The sequence below is a fragment of the Conger conger genome, chromosome 16 (assembly GCF_963514075.1).
Source record: "Conger conger chromosome 16, fConCon1.1, whole genome shotgun sequence".
In the NCBI taxonomy this organism is placed as follows: Eukaryota; Metazoa; Chordata; class Actinopteri; order Anguilliformes; family Congridae; genus Conger; species Conger conger.
The window spans coordinates 20,862,946-20,889,373 of NC_083775.1; the positions used below are offsets into that span (position 1 = coordinate 20,862,946).

At 42.1% G+C, this 26,428-nt stretch overlaps 1 protein-coding gene across 1 annotated transcript in view; it reads left to right on the forward strand.

The window, feature by feature from the left end:
- The first annotated feature begins 1,381 nt into the window (after positions 1-1,381).
- LOC133114114 (hemicentin-1-like) overlaps positions 1,382-26,428 on the forward strand; it is a 32,311-nt gene continuing 7,264 nt past the window's right edge. The window contains exons 1-14 of the mRNA XM_061223305.1: positions 1,382-1,439; positions 2,359-2,619; positions 3,281-3,610; positions 4,752-4,979; positions 5,102-5,335; positions 5,958-6,254; positions 11,303-11,575; positions 11,831-12,160; positions 12,341-12,586; positions 12,964-13,176; positions 20,680-20,940; positions 21,177-21,506; positions 21,891-22,148; positions 22,389-22,481. Of these exons, the coding sequence (XP_061079289.1) occupies positions 1,382-1,439; positions 2,359-2,619; positions 3,281-3,610; positions 4,752-4,979; positions 5,102-5,335; positions 5,958-6,254; positions 11,303-11,575; positions 11,831-12,160; positions 12,341-12,586; positions 12,964-13,176; positions 20,680-20,940; positions 21,177-21,506; positions 21,891-22,148; positions 22,389-22,481 (3,412 nt within the window). The remainder of the gene's footprint in view (positions 1,440-2,358; positions 2,620-3,280; positions 3,611-4,751; positions 4,980-5,101; positions 5,336-5,957; positions 6,255-11,302; positions 11,576-11,830; positions 12,161-12,340; positions 12,587-12,963; positions 13,177-20,679; positions 20,941-21,176; positions 21,507-21,890; positions 22,149-22,388; positions 22,482-26,428) is intronic.

Here is a 26,428-nt window from a genome sequence, read left to right on the forward strand (position 1 = left end):
CCTGTCCAGGGTGTATTCCTGCCTTTCGCCCCAATGTATGCTGGAATAGGCTCCAGCCCCCCTGCGACCCTGTTCAGGATAAGCAGGTTAAGATAATGGATGGATGGATGGATGGATGGATGGATAGAGTGAGGGTTATTACTGAGCCCCATTCAGTCCAATTACTCATTTTAATTAAATGAATGAATCGAATGCTTATGCATTAAAATGTTGATTTGGTCACGAAACACTATTCATATGATTTTTAGCGTTGTCTTTAAAATTAATTGCCTGAATGAACTGAATTCAAATGGAAATGATTCCAGTCTGGGTGGGAAGATGGGGCACGGACAGCTGGCATCAGAGCCAACACCGTCTCCGTTCTCCGGCTGTCAGGAGCACAGGGGTCGCTGCTCCGTCTTATCTATAGAGCCAGCGTATAAACACCGCGTATAAACACGTGAGCGGAGAGATTACGTTTTTTACAAAACGCTTCCTACAACTGTCAACGCCAACATGCCGCTTGCCGGAACAATTAATTTCATGTTCAAAATGCACCAAAACTCCAGAGCGTCTGCCAAATGCCACTAATGTAATGTAATGTCCATATAGAGTGCTGCTGTGTTCTGAAAATGTAAACTTGCTGTCAGAAAATTCTTGTTCGCAATTGTAAAAACTGTAAACAGAACATGAGCTATCAGAGGGGAATGTGCGAGAGAAATTCAGATGAGTTTTAATGGACTAACCAGAAAGATTTCCTTTTAACAACAAGTTAGTCATCACCCCCCAAAAAGAGCAAGGACACTGTCAAGAGGCTTCCTGTCAGATTACTGACCGACATGTTTTCCAAAGTTGCTGAATTGTTTTTATGACATAGTCCTACTTTATACATGCTGGCTACATTTTAATGCAAGTCTGAAACAGCCTTCATATAAGAATGACCATTATTTGTATTCAATTTTTGAACATGCAAAGCACACTTTATTGCATACCGATGTGCCCCATTATGCACTCCACCTCACATTGTCTCAGGATGTCCTGTCGACAATTGCACTAACAATGGCGCTAATGAGCTTTTCCCTGTCTTGTTAAGGACACCTTTTGTGTTATTTAAAACACAGACTTTGTAACACAATTAAATGTAGGCTAAATTTGTAACATAAAAGTAGTAATTTTGACACAAAATTTGTCATTCATGTTCATAGCCTGATTCATGTTCAGCCGGAATGTTAAACGCATCACTCCACCCACTCACAGGCCGGAGAGATAGGGTGCCTCCGCAAAAGCGTGCCCACTGCCTTTATATACTCCCAGCGTGGCTGCAGGGTTATTTTTTTAACGGCGAGAGAAAGGACGGGGTCCCTTCTAGTCGTGCTGGACTTTCCATATCTCAGCAACCAGAATGTGTGGAGGCGCCTTAAATGGGCTTTTGCTTGGACTGCTATTCTTTGGGGTACGCGGTAAGTTATCTATCATTCCGTTTCGTTGATTACAAACCTACAGCCTAATTCGCATTCATATGAATAACTAAATCTCGTTGGAGCAAACAAATTATGTAGCTATGAAATTGAGGGTTCCACTAATCGCCTATTTTAATAATAAAAATGTTGACCAAGGGGATTTGTCCAATGTTTTGGCTGTGGCTCTATTGTGTTTATTAGTGTGCCAGGCACCACTACAATAATCTATCCACTTTCAGTGAGAAACAAATCTTCCACTTCCACTATGTTTGAGCTTCTGTAACTTTGATTTAGTATACTTAGAGTAATTCTGACGCTTGGAATACATACCCCAAAGGGTTACGTTTCAGACACCAGTATTATGTAGTGAAAAGGGTTCAAGAATTTGATTTTGGGTTTGTCATTTTCAAGCTTGTGTTAAGAAAAGGGGTCATACTAGGAATGTAAATTAATAAACCGTCTGGTCTTTAAGCATTGAGAACATGGATATGGCAAACTTATCTTTTCTTTTCCGTGAGCAAGGGAGACAATGATTCGTCTGTGTACTGTCACATTCCCAGTACGGTTACCGGTGATATCAGATTTCTCTGGAGAACTGGACGGAATGCGAATCGAGATACTGAGAAGCGGGCTTCGGCCGCAGCCGATAGCGAGCACGCGATAAAATAAGCGGCCAGGACGCACTCTCATTGGTGATTGGTGGCCTCCACTCGAGAGCAAGAGTTGAGAGCTCGAGGTCACAGATGTCTTTGCGCTTTTCAGGAGTCTGAGTGCTAGTGAAAACTCGCAGTGGTTCAGATCTCAGAAGTAAATGTTTCTCCACTATAGCTTTGTTATTTTTAGAAATTATTTTTCTTTTTAGGGATAATGTTACCATTTCAGCAGATGTGAAAATTGACAATCCTATGTTCTGAAGCAGGTTCTGAAGACCATCCACTTCAGCTCGACCCTGCTTCAGTGGTGGTGAGACATAGAGATCCAGTATTGGTGAACTGCACCACTTCAAGATATCATGAGGGAATTGGCTGGGAGGCTTCAGAGGGATCTGTTAACACGATAGAAGGTGTCCAGTTTGTCACCTGGAGACTGGACTACATCACCGACTGGGAGATAGGACCTAGATGCTACGGGAGCTTTCTGAATGGCACAGATCAGATCTTACTCCGGATCACTCTGTACAGTAAGTTCTCCTCTCCTCCTCATAGAGCAAAAATAGAGTAAAATTTTTTTACTTCATTACACCTACTTGTTTATGCAATTATCTAATCAGCCAATTGTGGGCCAGCAGTGCATTGCATGGAATCATGTAGATATGGGTCAGGAGCTTCAGGTAATGTTCACGTCAACCTTCAGAATGGGGGAAAAAATGTGATTTAAGTGACTTTGACAGTGGAATGATTGTTGGTGGCAGAGAGGGTGTTTTGAGTAGTTTGAAATTCCTGTTCGCCTGAGATTTTCACACACATTAGTCTCTAGAGTTTGCAAAGAATGGTGCAAAAGCTGCTCAAAGCTGACAGGAAGGTGACAGTAACGCAAATAACCACACATTACAACAGTGGTATGCAGAAGAAAATCTCTGGACACACAACGCATCATAACTCTTAAGTAGATAGACTACAGCAGTAGAACTCTAAAAAAATAAGTGAAATAAATACCTCATAAAATGCTCACTAAATGTATATCTTTTTAAGTCGGACTTCATGGTGAAGAGGTCCTGTTGAAGTAATGTTCGTACTGTTTAGGAAAACTGTGCTGATATCACAAAAGACCATCAGGACTGGAATATATAGTATAATATAATGATAACAGTAATCTGAAAAATATTCAATTGTTGTCCACAGAGCCTCCAGACAGTGTTTCCATCAGTGTTGTGAACCACACAGGCCCAATGAAGGAGGGGAAACAGTACCAGCTGCAGTGTGAGGTCCAGAACATCGCTCCTGTTCAGTACCTCACTGTGAAGTGGTACAAAGGAGAAACACTAGAGAATCAAACCTCCTATGATGATCTCACTAAGACTCCAGTGAATGTGTCCTCTACCCTCCTGATCACACCCACCAGTGCTGATGATGGAGCACATTACAGCTGTGTGGCAGAGCTGGAACTGGGACCTGAAGGACCACAACCTTCACCTGAAGTGAAATCTGATCCCCTCAGCATCACTGTGCTCTGTGAGTCTATCAGCACTGTCTAAGCCAGGGGTCATCAACTCTGGCCCTGACATCCAAATCCAGCCCTGGTTTTTTCTTTCTGGTAATTAGTGCTACTGTGTGGACAGACTGGGCTCATTCCAATCACTTATTTTTCATAGACCTTTTCTTTTCCTTGGTCCTGACCAGGAAATTGATCAAGGTGGCCATCTTGAAGGACATTCCAACTCGTTAAATGCTCCTTCTAGGAGCTAGAAGTAGAAGTTAGGAACTCCCAGACTTTCCTTTGAGCAAAAACCATGAGCGCATCCTTTGCAGAAGTATTTTTTTGGAAAGCATGACAGACACTCACCAAGCACTTTATTAGGAACATTTTAACTTTATTACACCTACTTGTTCATGCAATTATCTAATTAGCCAATTTTGTGGCAGCAGTGCAACGCATACAGTCATGTAGATATGGGTCAGGAGCTTTGAATTGGGATGATTGTTGGTGCCAGACAGGGTGGTTTGAGTATCTCAGAAACTGCTGATCTCCTGGGATCTCCTCTAGAGTTTGCAAAGAATGGTGCAAAAAAAACCCCCAAAAATGTAAGTAGCAGTTCTGCAGACAGAAATGAGAGAGGTCAGAGGAGAATGGCCAGACTGGTCAAAGCTGACAGGAAGGTGACAGTAACGCAAATAACCACACAGCAGAGCATCTCTGAACACACAACGCATCATAACTCTTAAGTGGATAGGCTGCAGCAGTAGAAGTCTAAGACATTAGTCTAATAAAAAACAAATAAACTGAGTGTACAAATGATCGACCTGAGTGTATAAATGAACAACCTGTGGGTCCATGCCATGCATCTGCCACATCTGATGTGTCTTCGAACAAGGACATTCCATTTCACGTTTTCTTGGTTTTCCCGTCTTCACTTCTTTTTATCACATTTTTATAGCCTCTCCCAAAAGCTGGAGCTAGGAGTAGGAAAAAATAGGTGAAAAATAAGTGTTTGGATAGACACATCTGGCCTCCAGGTAAAGGCAGGTTGGAAAACAGTTTTCAGCCATCAAGGACTGTGAGTTGCTCACCCCTGGTCTATGCCATTAACATCCATCACTGTGATTCTATTCTGTGGCTCTATAACGTCTTTTCTGTGATGTGCTGTACCTGCAGATAAACCCAGATTCACAGAGTGTCCGGACCTTGAGGTGTTGAGAGAAGGTGAAACTCTGGATACTTTGGTCTCTTGTAGAGCTGAGGGGAACCCCTCTCCCATGGTCACATGGTACAGAAACCAATCAGAGTTCAGTTCCACAGCATTGACCAGGAGAGATGTTGGGTGGTATGTTATTACAGCCAGAAACACTCAGGGTAGTGTCAGTGTCAACATCACAGTAGGATGTAAGTTTCATCACCCTTAAAACTTTTACAGTTCTCTTTGACCTTTTATATGATGTTATCCAGCAATTATTCTTCTTGTTCTTCCACTTATTCTTCATCCTTTTCTCTCTCTACCCCTACAGATAGACCCACATTTACCTGCAGTCGCAAATATGAGGTGATTGAGAATGAGCATCACACTCTCAGGTGCACAGCTGAGGGCTTCCCTGTACCCAAAGCCACCTGGGTCAAGGGACAGGAGAATGAGGTGGTGGAGCTCCCAGCTCAAATGACCAGGAGAGATGATGGACAGTACACCCTCATAGCCGAGAATATCTTTGGAACAGCCAATCACTCGCTGGACATTGAAGTTCTCTGTAAGTAAAAATTGTACTCTGCTAATTAATTCCACACTCTTATTCTGTCTCTGTACTCCGTTGATCACAAGCTGTACTCTACTACCTCCATGCTGTACTCACTCAGTCTAATATACAACTCATACAACATACAACTCCAGCAATCCCACACTCTACTCCACTAACCTCTACACTCTATTCCACTGACCCCGAATCTTGCTGTACTGGCCCCACCACAATACTCTGTACTCCGTATTAACATTGGACTCTGTATTAACATTGCACCCCAGTAATATGTATACTCATTAAGAATAAGACTCCAACCACTAACACCATTCCCCCTACTAACTAGCACAAAGCCCACATAACTAAGACTGTAGGTCCATAGTGCTGCATCCCAATAATTAAGGCTGAACCCTGATCAAAGCCACTAAGCTGCACAACTAAATCTGAAACCCAATCAGTGTCACTGAATCCAAATGAATTCAAACACTGATCCTCTCATTCTGCATTTCAATTTCCCATAGTTAATCAATACTATAAAGGGTGACTTTGCAGTTAATTATCGGATTGTTTATATATAATATACAATTGCAGTGACTGCCGCAGCTAATCAATATTTCGGTAATTCTTGTCTTTGTAGATCCACCATCAGACATTGTTGAGCTTGAAAGTGATGAGGTGGATTTGGGGGCAGCAGCGGTGCTAAACTGTTCCTCCCAGGGGAACCCTTCACCCGGGTACACCTGGAAGTATCCCCATGCGCCCAATGTGCAGAGGCATAGTGCCAATGGGGTGTCCCTGCTTAACATCTCCAATGCCTCTGAGGAAAATAATGGCTTTTACAACTGCTGTGCCTGGAACCGGATAGGACCGGTCTGCAAAACCGTCAGGCTGACTGTCAGGGGGGAAGAAAAATCACTCCGTACAAACACAAGCGGTAAGAACAAACCAATCTGTTTAACCATGAAATCATAAGAGATACAACATGGGACCAGTTCTTTCTTATTTCTCTGCCTCATAATGGGTGTCTTGACTCATTGGCACAACTCATACCAATAGCAGAATCCAAAGGCAATCAAAAAAATTCTGAAAGCTTTCTTGTACCAGCACTAAGGAAGTGATTGATACTTGTGTAGGATGTGACACGCATCACCCAATATGGATGTAAATATCAATGTGCTGGATTACAGAGCCAAAAGAACAGAAATTGTACTGCCCAAATACATACAGACAGCAATGCACACTGGTACATGATGACGTAAAATCCGAGTTAAAATCAGTGGATGGAAAAATGCTTACAAGTATTACAATTTTATGGAATATATACTTTAAGATGTATTCGTATGCTTATGCTTATGTGAAAATTCAAAATTGAGGAAAAAATACATTTTGATTTAACTTTTAACACTTCCCCATCCACAAGTCAACCAAGATGCAAACTCCTTATTTTGGGTAAACCATCTTTAAAATGGATGTACACAGTTGTCTTTACATACAATGCAACCCATGCAACCCATGCAACCTGTAAAATGTAGAAACTTGCTTAAAGTTAAAGTTTCATGCTGCTGTGAGGCCCCTGAGCAAGGCACTTAACCCCACATAAGCCCCTGCTTAGTCTAATTAACTGTAAGTCGCTTTGGATAAAAGCGTCAGCTAAATAACAACTTACATAAAACCAGTCTGGGCCATCATCAACATCATGCAGTAAAACTGAAATAATGAAATAGTATCAAAAACACCAGAAAGTGAACTATCTGTGTAATCTGCACAGTTACTACTTCTATGTAACAAATATACATTTTGTTGTAGATTGTGTTGACTGTAACACAGAATATATTGTTCTTAACTGGACATGGAGGTGTTTAAAAAAAATTACACCTTTTCTTTTGTTTTTAACATCTTTTTTGAGGGTACACCATCCAGAGGTTATGGTAACCCTCTCTCTGAATGTATCACTGTGAGACATGGTTTGATGTGTCAAGTTCAAAAGTACTGTTTTATTCATTTATCACATGATAAGGTTAAAAAGCAACTATGTGGCAAAGTGTGGCAAGACTAGTACAAAAACGTAGTTAACAGGCTAACTCAGTTTGAAAACCTTTTCTGATTTCCTGTTCCTCATCAAGAGAGGGGGAAGAATAAGAGAAAACAGAAATATTAGAGCAGAGATGGTAATCAGCAAAGTGTGGTAGAATATTATGGGATATGTTTGCATATGAGGCAGAAAAATGAAAATGTATTTGTTTACCAAGGCCATTTCACACTTATGAAAAGTCAGTGCTAATACAATGTATGGTCTTGGGAAAAATGTTGTTCAAGGCAAGTATTAAAATAAAAAAAATAAAAAATGGGGGAACGTGTCCTAAGATCTCTAGTGCTGCACTCAATCATCCCTGCCAAAGTGATCTACAGTAGGCTACTTACTTACGGTGACCCTGAGAGGAGTTAAGATCGAATAAATACAGATTACATTGTTTATTTTATTTTTAAATTGGGATTAAGTTGTAATCTTGTAAACTCATATGAAACATATTTCAAAAAGCATGGGATCTATTCCTTCATTCGTTTCACCACATGCAGTACCATGTAATTCCAATGGATGAAGAAGTGTACGATTAGATGCTCTGCATTTTTAAATATGGCGGGTGGTCTTAATTTTTTTTTTTTATATGAGAAACTCTACAGGTTCTACAGCATATGTTAACATAGATGTCATCATGAACACCAGTACGTATTTTCATTTAAAACTTAAACTTTTTAATGCAATTCACGAATGATTATCTGCTTATACGAGTACACATATCATATAATGAAATATGAAGTGTTTATAGACTTTTAATCATGAAAAACTGTTTTAAACAGATGGTTTTAATGCTGTGGCTGATCGCTGTCTAATATAGTAAATTGCATAAATGTAGGCTATGAAGACCAATGTAGCTTGCTGAGTTACTCTACTGGTTAAAGGTTAACTTCCCATGTCGGCCAGTATAAGAATAGGCCTATTATTCATGTCTTGGTGGCCTTTCCGCAAGGTACGCGATTGCTTCTATAAACATACACTTGACTGCGTGTACAACAAAATAATAATATATTGAAACATTAAAACTGAGCAGTAATTAAAAGAAAGTTGCCTAATATTCGCACAGGATAAGGAATCAATACATGACAGATAGTAAGCAGCCTACAAATCTCCTTGAAAAGTAGGCTATAAGAGAAAAGACGAAAGAAAGTATCCCAGGCAAGAAACGTTCGGTAGTCGACCGGCGAGTAACGTTCATCTTGTTTATACAAGTGACGGTTGCTTTATATTGATTAAATGCACATGCAGACGCAGACAAAGTTAAAACTGGCTGCGGTCGTGACCCCCGCTTTAAACTTCGTGTAGGCATGCGACTGCGGGATTGGGAAGCGGTCCTTCATTTCCTGTGCTACAGAGACTTGCGGTGATTTGTATTTTAAATTTTGGAAGCCCGTGTAGGCAACAGGGCTGTACAGACTGTAGCCTACATATCCCGACGTGACGCAGATTAGGCTGATCTGAGCACAGGGCAGGCCGTCAGGCAATATAGCCTTACCACATTCCTGCTGGCCGCTACTCGAACGGATAAACACGGTCGTCTATCGTCTTGGTGTGAATGAAATGTATTCATTCGTCCATTCTGACATTGGATAGAAGTTTCATCGTCGAATTGCGTAAAAAACGAACGAAGTGAGCATTCCGATGATTCGCGAAATGTAGCTCCGACTGATTCACTGTGTTGTACGACACAAGACGAACAACTGATTAACAAACCGTTAACTTCTGACCCTTTGGAGGCGAGGAACAGATGCATCTGCAGAGTGATCTTCTGTCACCGGACTTTTAGCGCTTAAACTGAAATTATTTGGCATAGAGGGGGTTAGTTTTGGAAATTCCACAGTAGGGACTTTTCATTTAGTGGCGATCGCGGTGGGGGTTGTGGGGGGGGGGGGGGGGTTGTTTCCGAATGTAGTTGGACGGGGAGTTTCACTTCCCTTAAATTAAGCCTGTGGCTCACTTTCAGCGTAGCCAAGAGTAAGCAGCCGCAAGATAACGGGTCGCTTAGCTGAGAAAGAACGGGATATAAGCTACACATATTTCTGAAAATGGGAACGAAAATCTGTCGATTACTTGTTCTTTTTTGTGTATTTTTGAGACTGTGGGCGGATGACGAGTCCGGTAAGTAATCTAGTGTCTATAATGAACGGCTGAACGCAATAATTGTGAATATAGGTTACATTTAGGCGATTACTTTTTCTTCAAACTAATCCAAAGGAGTACCTATAATATTCAAGGGTGTTGGTTTTTGTTTGGTTTTGTTATTTTATCGGATTTACAGAGAATTTAGTTCTCTGTAAATCGAGGGTGGAGGAGGTGAGATAACTCTTAACTGTTCCGCTGAATAATACCGGGAAACGGGGGGAGAGGGCGTGTTGTGCCGGGGCTTCCTGCTTTACTTCTTACAGCAGAGTTTCCACTGGAATGCCTTCCATGTTACTGTTACATAGTATATATCTATATCTTATAGGGATTGGCAGCCCTGGTGCTGGAGTGTCAGAGATGTTCCGGTTTTTTTTACTGCGTCCAAACCTATATACTACATAATTGGATTAAGGCTTAACGTTAATGAACATACAGTAATTGACCACGTGCTGGTTGGAGGCTACTCGGTATTTCCCCATCCACTCGCTGAATACACAGTAAAATGTTCAACACATATGGTCGCAGTTTGACTTGCATGTACAGTTTATTGTAGCCTATATCCAGACTCTCAAATTACATATTTTTGTAGTTAATACTTAATATTACATTATTTAATGAAATACGGACTGTATTCTGTACCATGTACTTTTTTGTTTGAAAAATATTTTTTTCTTGTCAGTTTTTGTTTTTATTTTTAATACAATATTGAGTGTCGAGTGATGGGCACAATTGTCCGTTAAATCTACCACACAATAAATTGAAAAGCCAAGGGGTCTGAATACGTTCTGAAGCCACTGTATATGCATTACTTATTGGCTACTAGTTACTCCACAGAACACATATGTTACAGGCTCTGTGTAGTCTTTGCTGTCTAGTATTTAACATTGTCATATATTGCTTGTGTATAGAAGAGGTGAGTTGACCCCAAATTAGCAAACCTATGAGGATGTACTTGCCTGTGCGTGCAGGGGTACCTTGCTGAGACCTTTGGTGTTTGGGTCTGTCTGGTTGGACTAATATTTCCTGGGTTTTGTTCTTCTCTTTTTTTGCGTTTCCTTTTGGATCATAAACACCCAATAACGAGGTGGCATTGGCAGCAGTGCAATCCAGTAATTCCATCTTTTACCTGATTTAGCTCTTCCTGAGTGTGTTAACTAATGTAGAGTGGAAGTAAACAGCAGTTTCTGAGATACTTCCTGTTAGCTTTGAGCAGCTTTTGCACCATTCTTTGCAAACTCTAGAGACTAGTGTGCGTGAAAATCTCAGGAGAACAGGAATTTCAAACTACTCAAAACACCCTCTCTGGCACCAACAATCATCCCACGGTCAAAGTCACTTCAATCACATTCATTCCCCATTCTGAAGGGTGATGTGGACTTTAACTGAAGCTCCTGAGCCGTATCTGGATGATTTTTGGCATTGCACTGCTGTTGCATGATTGGTTGATTAGATAATCGCATGAATAAGTAGGCATACAGGTGCTCCTCAGGGGTCCCGCAGGGTCGGGTTTGAGAACCACTGGTTGGGGATACTCATCCAAAATGTAATCTTTCTGCACAAAGTAGAATTACCTCTGTGGAGTGATTTATTTAGCATAGTATTTTTAGTTTTTAGTGAAGTGTGGGTTCATGTTCCATGTGGGATTTACCTCCCAACCCCATATATGAATTTACTTATACAATAACATTTGCAATACATATCTATAATCTCAGATCCAAACAAAGTAAGTGGAATGAAGACCCATTACACTGTCTCTGCTTCAGGTTTAGAATGCCCAATCACACTGGAGCCTTCAACAGTGGTGGTGAGACATGGAGATCCAGTATTGGTGAACTGCACCGTTTCAGGAGATCATGATGGAATCGGCTGGGAGGCATCAGAGGGATCTGTTGACACGGTAGAAGGTGTCCAGTTTGTCACCTGGCGTTTGGACAACCTGACAGAGTGGGATATACGACCTAAATGCTACGGAGACATTCAGATCGCTCAAAATGGATCTTTCCAGTGTGGCCATACGCTCAAAATTACAGTGTATAGTAAGTTCTCCTCTCATTCTCATAGACCTGAGTCGCATTACTGTATTTCACCTGTTTAATGGGAGATTTCCTGTGTTGGTCTCAGCTGAGCCAACAGTAGGCCTTCATAGTGAAGACTGCTTTTGTCTGTTGCTAAAGAAACATGACTCAATGTGTAGGAATGATTGACTTTCTCATAGACTACCTTTGATATCTGAACTCATTATGAATAATGTAAATTAATTATAAATTAAGAAATCATTATCTCCTCTGCAGAGCCTCCAGACAGTGTCTCCATCAGTGTTGTGGACCACACAGGCCCAATGCTGGAGGGGAAACAGTACCAGCTGCAGTGTAAGGTCCAGAACACCGCTCCTGTTCAGTACCTCACTGTGAAGTGGTACAAAGGAGAAACATTAGAGAATCAAACCTCCTATGATGATCTCACTAAGACTCCAGTGAATGTGTCCACTACTCTCCTGATCACACCCACCAGTGCTGATGATGGAGCACAGTACAGCTGTGTGGCAGAGCTGGAACTGGGACCTGAAGGACCACAACCTTCACCTGAAGTGAAATCTGATCCCCTCAGCATCACTGTAGTCTGTGAGTTTACCAGTTATGTCTCGAACATCACGTTGAGTCTAACATGGCTGTGTGTCTTGAAATATAGCCTGTATTTTTTGTGAAAATAATTTTAACTTAAGTCATTATTTAAGGTGAGGTTTCAAGCAGGACAGACAATGATCTGTGAAATGATCTGATGGTTCCTATCTCTCCCCTCAGACCCCCCCTCCTTCCACAGTCCTGGTAATGAAGCCTTGAAGAAGACAGAGGGAGAGGAGGTCATACTAAACTGCTCCACCATGGGGAACCCCTCTCCTGGCTACTCCTGGTCCTCTCCTCTCGACCAAACAGATATGACTGTGACCCTGACCTCTTTGGTCCCTGGCACCCACATCTATAGCTGTAATGCCTCCAATGCCCACGGAAGTGAGAGCAAGGAATTTACTGTCGAAATCATTGCCATAGGTAGGATACTTTTCCCTGTTGGTTGTCTCTCTCCCCCCTTTCTCTCTCTCTCTCTCACTCTCTCTCTCTCTCTCTCTCACACACACACACACACACACACACACATTGCGTCCAAGGGAAACCCCTGACTCACATGTACATTTTCCCTTTCACCTTCTGCGCTGTCTTCTCTCACACCCTCGTGTGCATTTACACACATACTGTTGCATACTACCAACACAAATGTGAGTCAGTCAGTACAATCTAATCGATGGTTAGTATCTAACTCCTTTAACTGTCCGCTCCTGCCCTCTGAGTTTAATGTGAGCAGACTTTAAAGTTGCTTTCGGCTTGCCGCACACTCTGTATTTCACTTTCCTTTTTGTTTTTATCCGTAGTGGACTACCTGCCCTTAATCGCTGGGATCGTCGCCATTTCAGTTGTGATCATCTCGATCACCTTCTTCTTCATCTATTGCGTCTACTACAAGAACACCAAGATGGGCCGGTATGACCTGAAGCTGGGGATGTCTCGTACGCAGAACGCCCACGTGGCACAGAACGGCAGGGATAGTAGCCTGCCTATGAAGAAACTGACACAACCGAGCTTGCGTGTATAGTAATTGGGCATTACAGGGCTGCTCCCATTAGTCTGGCCTCCCCGTGCCACTCCTATTAGCTGGGCCTTATAGAACCAATCCCATTGGATCCCCGTGTCTTACTGGCCAATCGGGCCTGTCCCTGAGTGTGGTGACACCATTCACACCTTCACCCCCTGGATAACCAAGCTCCTTCTCACTAACCAACCGGCGGCTGAGTTAGTAGGACCGTGGGGGAATGGACCCTTTCATCCCTTTCTAACAGTATTTTCCTATGACTGGATCCAAACTGCCATCTGGAAAAATGATTCTGCAATTGCTTTAAGGGATCCTGAAATGAACGTGTGGTGGATCCTGCCGTGAACATGTGGTGGATCCTTGAAATGGATCCTCATTAACCCCTTGACTGCATTTGGCCACTTCTGAGTAATTCATTGAAATGAACTCACTGTGTGTGTGTGTGTGTGTGTGTGTGTGTGTGTGTGTGTGTGTGTGTGTGTGTGTGTGTGTGTTGGCCCATGTGATTCTGTGTATCAACTGTCCAGTTCTGCTGATTTTGGGCTGTATAGATGTGATGTTGGTGAGGATGATGTTCAGATTTCAGGCTCTGACATACTGTGAATATACTTAGAATCCTATTTCTCAGTTTATTAAACATAATCAAAAGATCAATGAATTACTGGATTATGCTTTTATTTAGAAAACCGGTTATAATGTGTGTGTTCTCTAATGTGGATTGTTGTACAGTGTTCGAATGTATTTTACAGATGTATTGTCCTGGATTATGTGTGTTTTGTTATTTTCATGTTGCATTTATGTCTGGTCACAACAAAGGCACATTCATGCAGAAGTGAACAGTAAAGTCCAGTCTTATCTGGTGGTTGTAAGACGCAGGTGTCAGAGGCTATCTATTTCTCACTGTCTGTCCTGTAAAGTCAGAAAGCCACCGGTAGATGTCCTCTCGCGTGCTCCCATCCCCCAAATGGTGGTGTCATCAATCCGCTCCATGTACAGACATGAAAATCTTCAGTCCATTCTTAACTAGGAAGATTCCATTACAGCATTGAGACCAGTCACGTCCGCCTTTTCACAGCGTCTTGCTTCATGGGACTATGCATTGACGTGTATTTTATGTTAAGGATCATTTATAAATTATTTAAAGCTTTCAAAAGCTAGCACAATTGAGCTCGTCCGCCCGGCAGCTTGGGAAATGGCCGTTTTCTGAAGTTCAAGAACCAAGCACATATGCTCGAAGTGCATGCACGCCATCTATCGGGTGAAAGCTACAGTGCAATGTGTGTGCCCCTAACAACCGTTTTTGAACCAGTTATTGGCGTACGCATTACTTTTTTCCGAAAAGCAGATATTTCTCATCAAATAATTCCTTTAATTTTTGTAATTGCCAGCATCTCGCTTTGGTAGGCCCAACAAAACCGCGTGCTTGAACGAAGAGAGTCGAAATATGTTTTTACACGTTGGAATTTTGCTGTTTCATGCACTGGTCCAATCTTTTTCTCAGCTTCGTACATTATAGAATAGTACATTTTGTCAGCTTCGTAAAGCTTTGGAAACCCATATTCTTTCCTCGTCTACTGTCATAATAAATCCGAGGAAGGCTTTCCGTTTGCACAGTAATAGAGGAGTGGATGTCATTGGAAATTCCCAGAGGAGGCGAGGGCGATGGTGGGAGGGGTTTCCGTGCAGTCTACTTTGGATCTCTTAAGGAGAACTCTAAAGCTACATGGAGAATACAAGTAATGCGCTGCCCAGAAATATAAATAATTCTAAAATGGACAGGGGACTGCTTCGGTTGCTCATTGTGGCCTATTGTTTGGTTTATACAGGTACGGCGAACTACCCGTCTTTGTTGTGAGATGCAATTTTGTTCTGTTCACATTCTATCTTGCAAGGTGGGTTAGCGGCGTATATACTGGAAAACAGTTTCACTTTTACAATAGGTTGTTCCTGCTTTTTAAACTTCGTTCTAGATTAGTTTCGGTATGTATACTGCTATAGCTATTGTCATCAATGCCAAATATCGCTGCGCGCCTGTCATAAATGTTGGATACAGCTCCGGTGAGCTACGATAAAGTGTTAATGGATAACTTCTATCATCCCCAGTGGGGAAGTGTGTATATGTAGTATTGGTGTACACCGATATGGACTGGAAGAAATCAGAAATGCACTAGAAATAGTTCTTATTCAACAGAGACGTAAAAGCGCGTGTAAATAGTAGCATGTCAAATAAAAGTTCCTTTTAAGGACCTGTTGTGTATCAGTAATCTGGCAACATCTGCTGCTGTGAGATGACCCTTGAAAAAGCGGAACAATTTAAAATATTTTTTTCCGCTTTGGGGTTCATTCCGGTCAGAATATAGCCTATGTATTCCCATCAAGTCCGTGTTTTTAATTCATGAATTGGAATCAAGATTCGTTGCTGTTATTTCATAGTAGTGGGTGTGGGTGCCGGGGGAGATTTTTTTAGATTAGATTTCGCGTGTGTGAATGCCAAGCCCCTGCGTGCTTGGAGAGTAGTCGAGTGAGAATTCTATAGCACATATCGAGTTCGGCCGTAGCGCATGTACAGTGTAGTTTCGTGTGTAAATGATATCTTGCACATTACAACTGTACTGTAGTGATTGTGTCTCTGTACTTCATAGTGTGCCACAATTTTTTGCACATTTAGCATCCCCAAATGTAAAAAATAAAACATTATGATTATTATGATTGGAGATAAATTAGTCCAAAACATTATAATTGCTATACCAAGAGTAACATTCTGAATTAAAGCCAGATTTTACATTTCTTTATTGCATTTGTGAATTGTGAATGTAGATGATGTTAAATATGAATGTAAATGTTAAATATAAATATTAAATGTACATGTTGGAGTCCAAAACTAAGTACAGTCCGTAAATATTTGGACAGTGACACTTTTCTTTCGGTCTGTACTTGTAAATTGCTTTGGATTAAAAGCGTCTGCCAAATGACTAAAATGTAAATGTAAAATGTAGGGGATCATTGGCTGCTAAAATGTTTCTTGGACAGGTCTGTTAAGTTTAGTTACAATTAGGCATTTAGGTCATGCGTAAAATAATTCGCTTTTTATTTTATTTTATTTTAGCAGTGCCATCTGTATTTGGAGTTTGTTGTTGTTGTCTCTCAACATGTGGACCAAAGAACTGTCAATGCCAGTAAAGCAGGCCATAATTAGGCTGAAAAATCAGAGACATAGCCAATAAATCAAGTGCATCAAAATCTACTGTCTGGTATTGTTGGGGCATAGGGCATTGTTAAGAATCAAGCATAGTTACGGACTGCACTGTATGTAGAACTATTGGTGATACCCCAAAAGGTAACATCAGTTTGCATGAAGGAGGGCAGTCAGCCTATACCCATCCAGCAGTGTTACAGCAGCTGGATCAGCTGCTTCAAAATGGCTTGGCCAAGGCAAATTAGTTTAAGTCATTGGAAGTCTCTGTCTCTGTCTCTGTCTCCTGTATATAACCAAAACCAAGTAATCTGAATTAATTTTCACACTTTTGAAAGCATTGCAGAGAGTCTCATTGCATATGCATAAAGCTGCATGCTTTATGATTAGGTCTGTGTGTTGTCCATAACAATAACAATAACAGCAATAAAGGTATTATGTGAAAAGTAAGAAATAACTTTGAAATGGTTGGTCATTTAGCATAAGGTGGTATGGGGTGTAAGGGGAGGAGTGTCATCGTAGTCCAAGCTATGTTGAAAGCCTCAGGAAGAATATTATATCTTTATTAGTCCCCTTAAACAATTCATCTGCCTAATCGCCGTTAGATATTTTAGTCAAACGTATGCCCAGTTTTCAATATATCATTACACTTTTTAGTATATTTGCAGCACTGGGACAACACTGTTTGAGCACTGTAAACAGTGCATCAACATGAGAACTAGAGGTAGGTACCAGTGTGTGAAAGATTTATTTCCATGTGTTCCAGGACCTCAGGGCAGGGATAGGGTTGTAATGGTCCAGGACCTCAGGGCAGGGATAGGGTTGTAATGGTCCAGGACCTCAGGGCAGGGATAGGGTTGTAATGGTCCAGGACCTCAGGGCAGGGATAGGGTTGTAATGGTCCAGGACCTCAGGGCAGGGATAGGGTTGTAATGGTCCAGGACCTCAGAGCAGGGATAGGGTTGTAATGGTCCAGGACCTCAGGGCAGGGATAGGGTTGTAATGGTCCAGGACCTCAGGGCAGGGATAGGGTTGTAATGGTCCAGGACCTCAGGGCAGGGATAGGGTTGTAATGGTCCAGGACCTCAGGGCAGGGATAGGGTTGTAATGGTCCAGGACCTCAGGGCAGGGATAGGGTTGTAATGGTCCAGGACCTCAGGGCAGGGATAGGGTTGTAATGGTTCAGGACCTCAGGGCAGGGATAGGGTTGTAATGGTCCAGGACCTCAGGGCAGGGATAGGGTTGTAATGGTCCAGGACCTCAGAGCTGAGGAGCGGCAGGAGCCCCGGGAGAAAGAAAGAAGGATAGATTCAGGCACTGTAGAAGTTACCAGTACACAGAATTAGATGTTGCTTCTGTGCCAAAGCTCCAACTCCGTTTCAGTTTCACAGAACAGCTCATGCACAGAACACATACCTCCCAGGTGACAATGGTTGTGACTATCCCCGCTTCAGCCAGCAGAAAATGTATTCTCCTTCACATCATTCATTTTCACCCCTTTCCTATACAACATTCAGCAACATTTAAAAAATAATGAAGACCTGTTTCATGTACATGCACTAAATGTCTTCCACATGTCTACCTCCTCATCTTGGGCAAATTTGCTCATAGAACCCATAACATTTGCCATATTGGATTTTCCGCCATTTTAGTTTTTTGTACTGATTCTTACCAAATTTGGTGTGAGCACAATGATGAATTGCAAAGGAAATAATTATATGTCAAAAGATGGCCACAAGATTGTAATGAAAATTGGCGGACTACACCCAAAATGTGTGTATGGTCAGGAAATTACATTAATTGCAAAGATACTTCAGGGGATGATAGCCATATTACTTTCTGTTGGACCTGTTGGTGAGAGCTACTGTGCATGCACAAAGACTGTATTGAAGTGCATGCAGAATTCAGCACTAGTGACCGTGTGTGCGTTGAACGTTGTGTGTGGTGTAACCAAATGTGGTTGAACCCAGTGAAGATATCTATTAATCCATAGTCTACATTTTTAGGAGTAGCATGCTGTACTTGCAGTCCATATTGCATGTGGGCGAGAACAGGGCAGATAGAAAGGCAAGGATGGGCAGCAGCAGGCAATGAGGGGGGAAATCGGCAAATCAATGGGGCAAACGGGCTGCAGTTCCAGCACCATTGGGATCCATGTGTATGTGTCTTGTCTCCCTCTCCCATTGCAGCATGCAGTGCACCCCAGGAACATAGTGCAGTGGTTTGAAAGGAACTACATTGTTGTACAATTTCTTTTATGTTTTTGCAGACAGATATGCCCATTGTGCCTTCTGAAAACTTTTTTATCTGATACTCGCCAAATTTGGGATTACTGATCTACAGCACATGCCTGTGTAAAACTCTTTTAAATATGTAGGTCATGTGTATTACATTCTGTGCCACTACCACCCTAGGTGGTGCTACAGCATGACATCAAAATAGCTATTTTCTAATAATTATTACAATTATGACTTGCATGCAATATGCGCCAAAGTAGGTATGAAAAAGTATGTGCTGTGCTGTGTGCAATATTGCTGCTTCCAATTCTATTTTTCAATTTTGAGTTTAGAAGGCAATTATAGCACTGCCTGTCAACAATATTAATAACAATATACGATATTAATCTAGCCTGTCAATACTTTCATTCAGACATTTTTTTAACATATTGGCATGTATCCTTCATGACCATTTTGTGACTAAATTATAACCTTTATGGGATCATTGCTGTAAATTTGCATGTCAAAAAAAGGAAACATGCCCACATCTAATAAGAGTTGCTGGATTGAAGGGGCTGATTATGAAACAAATAGAACCTGCACACTATGCTGCCACTGCCTTTCCACTGTATTCTGATTGGTAATTTGTTTTCACCAGACAGAGATCCACATCAGATCAAATTGTTGTCAATATATGGTGGAAGTAGTAGCATAGATTGCAGGTTTTCGATGTATTCAGTATTCAGTATATGTTCCACATGTGACATGGGGATTTTTTTTGGTGAGTGGACAAAACATGGTTGGAACATTAAAATGAGATTAGAAACATTCTCATTATAACATTGTATGACAACCAAATGGGAATCTAACAGGAATCCTCCCCAATGTCCTTGAAATGTTTTCTGTTAGTTTGGCTGCCAAATCAAAATGACAGGTGAGGAAGGGGCGGATTCTCTGGACGTTGTAATGAATTTATTTGTGTCGCTGTGATGTCCTTGGACAGGGACAGTTTGGGGACAGGGACAGTTTGTTTTCCAGTACCACTCCAAGATTGCTAGCAGATGAAGCTCTTTGTTTTTATTGAAGGTGAGTGAAAGGTCAAGCAAGACTTTCATTCAGAATTATAGCATTTTCCTTGTGCCCTTGTGCCCATGCCATGTGCCCATGCCATGTGCCCATGCTGAGGTGTCCTGAGAACAGTGTAACAGCGGAAGAGTCATGACATCTATGTAGGAATCTTAAGACTTTGGGAACAGAACCAAAAGACTTGGGCATACCTAGAGACAAGGAGAGCACCAAAGACCAAACTCTGGCGGACACCTGTAGAGAGGTTATGAGGTCTTGAAACTGCACTCAACCCCCACCACCTCCCATAAAACCAGTAAGGAGTCACTATCAAGGTAGGAAGCAAATTCAGGTAGCAAATTCAGGGGTGACAGCAAGAGGTGGTGGTCAAATGCTATAGGGAGGTCAGGGCGAATTATGATGGAGGAAAGAAAACATTCCTTTACAGAATGGAGATCCTCACTGACTGAGTAGGGCTCTCTCTCTTGAGTATCTAGCCCTGAAGCCATACTAGTGAGTGTCTAAGATCTCATTTTGAAAAGGAGATAGTTTATTGAAAACAGAATAATATGATGGTAATAATAATATGGTAATGAATCTTCTGCAGTGAGGTTTCTACAAGGCAGGGGAGGGGGAGGGGGAGGGTTGAGGAGTCAGCAGAATGTGGAATACAATTTCCATAGGTTAGTAGACGCTTGGGCAGTAAATAGCTAAGCTTGGCTTATCACCTTCAAACAATAAGCCATGTAACTGCAAGTAAACACAGGTCAATTCTGCTTATCGATTCATTTGCCTTGTTGAACATTTGTGAGTGTGGCCTAGGTAGTAAAATAGTATTTAACGGCTCTTCTAGTCTGTTTTATGTCCAAGATGAATTGACTTTGGCTTTGAATCCTGCTAATTTCACGTGTTAGGGAAAAATTACCCTTACACACGATGACAGTAATTTATTATTTCCTGAGTAGACAGGGTTTCAGATAGAGTATTACATGCTATGTGTAGGTTTAATGTATTTTTTCTTCAGTTTCAGAATGCCCAATCACACTGGAGCCTTCAACAGTGGTGGTGAGACATGGAGATCCAGTATCGGTGAACTGCACCGTTTCAGGAGATCATGAGGGAATCGGCTGGGAGGCTTCAGAGGGATCTGTTGACAGGGTAGAAGGTGTCCAGTTTGTCACCTGGGGTTTGGAGACCCTGACAGAGTGGGATATTCGACCTAAATGCTTCGGAGACTTTCTGATACATTCTGCCTGTGACATGAGGCTCAATATTACAGTGTATAGTAAGTTCTCCTCTCATTCTCATAGAGATAATCTAGACCTTTTTTAGCAGGTGACCCTCAGCTGAGTCAGAATTAGGACATCATAGCAAGGACTGCTTTTTTTTCCTGTCAAAAAACAGACAAAAATCTCACATTTTCTAAGTTTCTAAAATATCTAAAATAATCAAATATCACTACTTGTTAAGAATAACCTAATCATAATGATTCATCAGCATAAAACATTATCTCTTCTGCAGAGCCTCCAGACAGTGTCTCCATCAGTGTTGTGAACCACACAGACCTAAAGAAGGAGGGGGATGAGTACCAGCTACAGTGTGAGGTCCAGAACATCGCTCCTGTTCAGTACCTCACTGTGAAGTGGTACAAAGGGGAAACACTAGAGAATCAAACCTCCTATGACGATCTCACTAAGACTCCAGTGAATGTGTCCTCTACCCTCCTGATCACACCCACCAGTGCTGATGATGGAGCACAGTACAGCTGTGTGGCAGAGCTGGAACTGGGACCTGAAGGACCGCAACCTTCACCTGAAGTGAAATCTGATCCCCTCAGCATCACTGTGCACTGTGAGTCTATCAGCACTAACTGTACCGTGAATATTACTTTGGGTCTATCACAGTGGTCTATGCCATTGAAATCTCTGTGTTAGTACTGTCTGTACACTGTGGCCATGCAGTTTCTTTTAAACAGTTTGCTCTACTCAGAAAAAAACCTTTTTAAGATATTGGGAAAGCAAGGGGGGGGTTACAGACAGAAACTACAGATAGGCTAAATGGGTGAATTTGTACTTGGGCTGGCTGCCCCAAACATTCACACATCTCACTAGAAATACAGAAATGAATCAAATTAATTCATTAATTAATCAATTTTAGTTACAACAGAAATGTACCTGTGAAGAATAGATTGTTGTGACTGATAAGGGGCATCTAAAGAGCTCTGCCTCTCCTCAGACACCCCGTTCTTCTCCAGTCCTGATGAGACTGTGGAGGTGACAGAGGGGGAAGAGGTCCCTATTAAATGCTTGGCCCTGGGGAACCCCCCTCCTGCATACTCCTGGTCCTCTCCTTCCAACCAAGAATTGAAGACGAATGAGATGCTCGAGATCACCTCAAGCTCTTTGTCCCCTGGTACCTACATCTACACCTGCACTGCCTCCAACTCCTATGGACGGCAGAGCAAGATATTCACTGTCAATGTCATCCCCAAAGGTAGGTCTCTCTGATACGCACACACATACAAACACGCACATACAGACCCCCCTGTCATATTTGTGTCCTGTCTTTAGCACACACACACACACACACACACATTCAAGTAGATGCACTCACTAAACCTGCTGGTTTCTGTTGGTTAAGTTGCGTGACAGGTGCTTTAGTTCTCTGCTCCTCGTCCCTTATCGGGCATGTCTAGAACCATAGCCATGATTAACTCAAACTATTCTCCCGCAGATGACCAGACCGTACTATGGACAGTGATTGGAGTAGGCGTGGCAGTGGCCGTGTTGCTCATCCTTGGCTACCTCTACTACAAATCAAAGGATGGTGGGAATTCCATCATCTGAGTTTACAGGAAATGTCATTCAAACCCCGGGAGGTGGGACTTCCTCTTGCGAGAGAATAAGATGTGAGAAGATGTGAGATTATTTTAGTGACTGAAAGTGAAAGTGAAAGTGCCTTGGGGAAACTGTAGTGATGCTAGTCTAAGGACTCATGATGGGAAAAACACAGTGACCAGTAAACACTATATAACTTGCTTGAACGGAAGGCCCACTCTCCCACAAACACACCATGATCGGGTGCAATTGGTTTAACTGATTTAGAACTTGTTTTATGAAGCCTCTGAAATCACTTTGAGGGTGGGGCATTCTTACTCTTAGTGTGATCAGTGTGGATAGTGGGCAGAGAGGCGGGGGGGGCATGACAGTACAGGGTAGGTGGAGAACAAGGGGGCAGGGTGTGATTTTATGGGGTGGCTTGAGGAACCTTGGGGTGGGAGCGTAGGACAGGAAATGAGTGCAGAGGAGGTGTAAATTAACATGCACTGTTTTATCATTTGTTTGAGGCTAATTTGCTTGCTATATCCAGTTTATTTAAAACATACCTCGGTACACTGTCCATTTTGCATGGTATACAGCTGTGGTTGGAAAAAATCCTGTCCTGATCAGAGTATAGCCCTAATTGGAGAATGCAGGGTCCTGACACAGGAGCAAACAGCAAAACTGAACTGACTTTGGCACTCTGTTAGTCCTGAGCTTTTTTGGAAGGCTTGTAACCCTCATGTGCGAGGGTGAAAATAAGGCCTTTTATCTATAGCAGAAAAGCTGTAAGAAAACTGCAATTCTAACCATGGCTATGGATTCACACGTCCCTGTACATGTTTACTGCATGCATGCTTTAATATGTTTTCAATTATTTTTAACAGAATGTAGGTTTTTCTCTCACAGTCAAAATGTGAGCCATATTATGAACTCTCAGTCTTGCAGAAAAGCTTCTTGTTAACGTAAACAAGAGAGTTAGGACTGGGATGTGATATCCAAAGTGCACTGTGCCAAATATCTCGTGTAATGTATATTCATTTTGTTGACAGTGGTGTCTTATAACTGTAACAATTTCATTCTTTTCATATGAATGTGTATACATGGCAGATTACGTGGCTGACATGTTAAAGCTGTAATCAGGAAAACTGTATACTTGCAGTGGTAGAACTGCCTGGCTAACCACAGGTATTCATTTGTGTTTTAATGAATATTTTCAGGTGCTATTCATTTGCATTTGTATGCAAATAAAAGAAAATGAGATCAGTGACATGGATATTTCCCAACAAACATTGGCATGGTTCTCCAGCTTTTTGTGTTCCTGTACGCAGTGTCTCAAGGCTGAACATACACTTTCCCAACCTCTCCCTATTACTATAGGTGTGCCCCAGGCCTGCCCTCACCAACCTTCCAGCATCCTCAGTGATTTACACCTCAAACCTAACACTAAGAAAACCATGCATGGTCCTCACCAAAAATAAATACATTCTGGACAACACACCTAAAATCACCACCATGAACAATTCACCCCCAGAATTAGTTACGTCATATAAATACATAATTCTATGTAATTTTCTGTGTTGAACATTTACACGCTTGCACCTGCCAGGGCCATCTTTGTCACAGAAAACAAGTAGGGCTACCAACCTAAATTATATTAACTCAGCTTTCACATTATTCTCTGTTAATTTATATGATTCTGACATCCAACCTGCTTCCTTGGAAATGCAATCCTTTTTTTAACTAGCATCAACCATCCCTCTGTCACAGCTGCGGACACAAATAGACTGGACTATGCACTCTGTCTGGGTGAACTTCACCAAGCCCTGCAAAGCATGCAAAACAACAAATCTCCTGGACTGGCCAGCTCTGGTTTAGAACCTTCTCACACAGCTAGTCGTTAAAATGAGCAGTATCATTGTAAACCCAGAAAAACTCCCAGAAATATAAGAATACAATCCATAGCCTATATTACAAATAATATATAAGAATTAAAATCTATCTACTCTAATTATAGATGCCTGCATTTACTTACCGTTGTAAAGCCGTGTGTGAAGCCCTAGAAGACAGTACACTGTAAGAGGATAGTTCAACACACCCCACTGCTGGTGGAGGAGGGTGCAGGAAAATGTTAATCGAAAACAATATGACCTAAAATCCTGCCCCAGCACACCAGCAAGCCCACGGTATGGCCGAGTAACCCTGCCCCTCTCACTCAGGTAAATCCACAGCCTGGGAGTCCCTCCCCTTTTGTCCAGCTAATGTTGCGTTCACATATCGGAATTATCACCACCTCCAACTGGGAAAAACTGTTCACAGCAACCATCGAGTAGGAAGTAAGAATTATGGGCTGATTTTCAAGGCCAACTTAGCAACCTAAACTTGGCAACTATTTAGCTAGCTATTTAGTTAGCGAAATCAGAATATAATTGTATATTTGCACCAGTTGGTCTCCACACATTGTCTATGATTATTTGCAGGGTTACTAGGCTACCTATTACAATGATGTTGTTAGCGAGAACCAGAGGGAACCGGAGCAGATAGGCGACATGTTTAACCAGTGTCAAGATATCAGATCAAGCATATCTTAATAGGCTAGATATCAGATCAAGCATAACTTTATCCTATTATTTCCCCATTGAGTGTCCGCGTTCATAGATGCCAACACGCAACTGTTTTGGGACCCAATCAAAACTGCTCCTACTGCTGTGCAGCGCATGAACACGTGGGGAAATCCTCCCATCACTCCACTTTCTCCAATGTGACGTGAACGCAGCACATGATACCCCTCCCCTTCCTGTCCAGATGAGCCCAAGAATGATGCCCCTCCCCTTCCTGTGCAGATGAGCCCACAGAATGATGCCCCTCCCCTTCCTGTGCAGATGAGCCCACAGAATGATGCCCCTCCCCTTCCTGTGCAGATGAGCCCACAGAATGATGCCCCTCCCCTTCCTGTGCAGATGAGCCCACAGAATGATGTCTCTCCCCTTCCTGTGCAGATGAGCCCACAGAATGATGCCCCTCCCCTTCCTGTGCAGATGAGCCCACAGAATGATGTCTCTCCCCCTCTCTGTGCTGTGGAGTTCAGATATCACTGTCATCTCAGAAATGCAGCCCAGCCTATATAATAGCCTTCACTGCCAGGGCTGACCGTAATCTCAAGCATCCAATGCAAACCCAAGCCATGGGTGTGTATAACTGGCCTCCCTATCCAGGCTGGCTAGTACTGCGTGTACAGCAAGCAAAAGCATTTCCATGACAATCTGGCCAGTGGCTGCTATGGGAAAGTTTTCAGGCAGCCTGCCAGAGTTCTTGGGCCCATAAAAACATGGGCCCACACTTATGCGCACACGTGCAGACACACACACACACACACACACACACACGGACACACAAAGTGTGAACATTTCTGATTCACACAACAAAAGAGTGATTCATTTATACTTGATGACATCATCACTGAAGGACAAACCTGCTGGTCAGAGTCATGTCTGCACATGGGAACAGTAAACAAACTAGCAGACTGGCAGAATTCAAAAATGAAAATGAAAACCTCATGCACTGAAGAATGGAAATAACAGGCTCTTCAGTGCCTCCCCTGGCTCTTTAATATAAACTAAAAACTTTCAGATTAGTGCTTAATAATGATGGTAAAAACACATTTACATTAGTGTAAGGTTTTTTAATACTTTGCAGAAAAGGCTTTGATGGTTTATATTAGTCTGCAGTTGAGGGTTTAGGGTTCAATAGCCCAATAGTCTGTGAATAAAGGTGAAGGGTTTTACAATAGCCAGTGGATGAGGGCTTGTTAATAACCTGTATATAAGAGCTGTTGGGTTTAATTATGGATAAGAGGGAGATGTCCCTCATGGCCATTGATAGGCCAGAACCAGCCAGGCAGAAGCGTTATGGATATTCTGGAAAAGTTGGGCAATTAGCCTGAAATCAATAAAG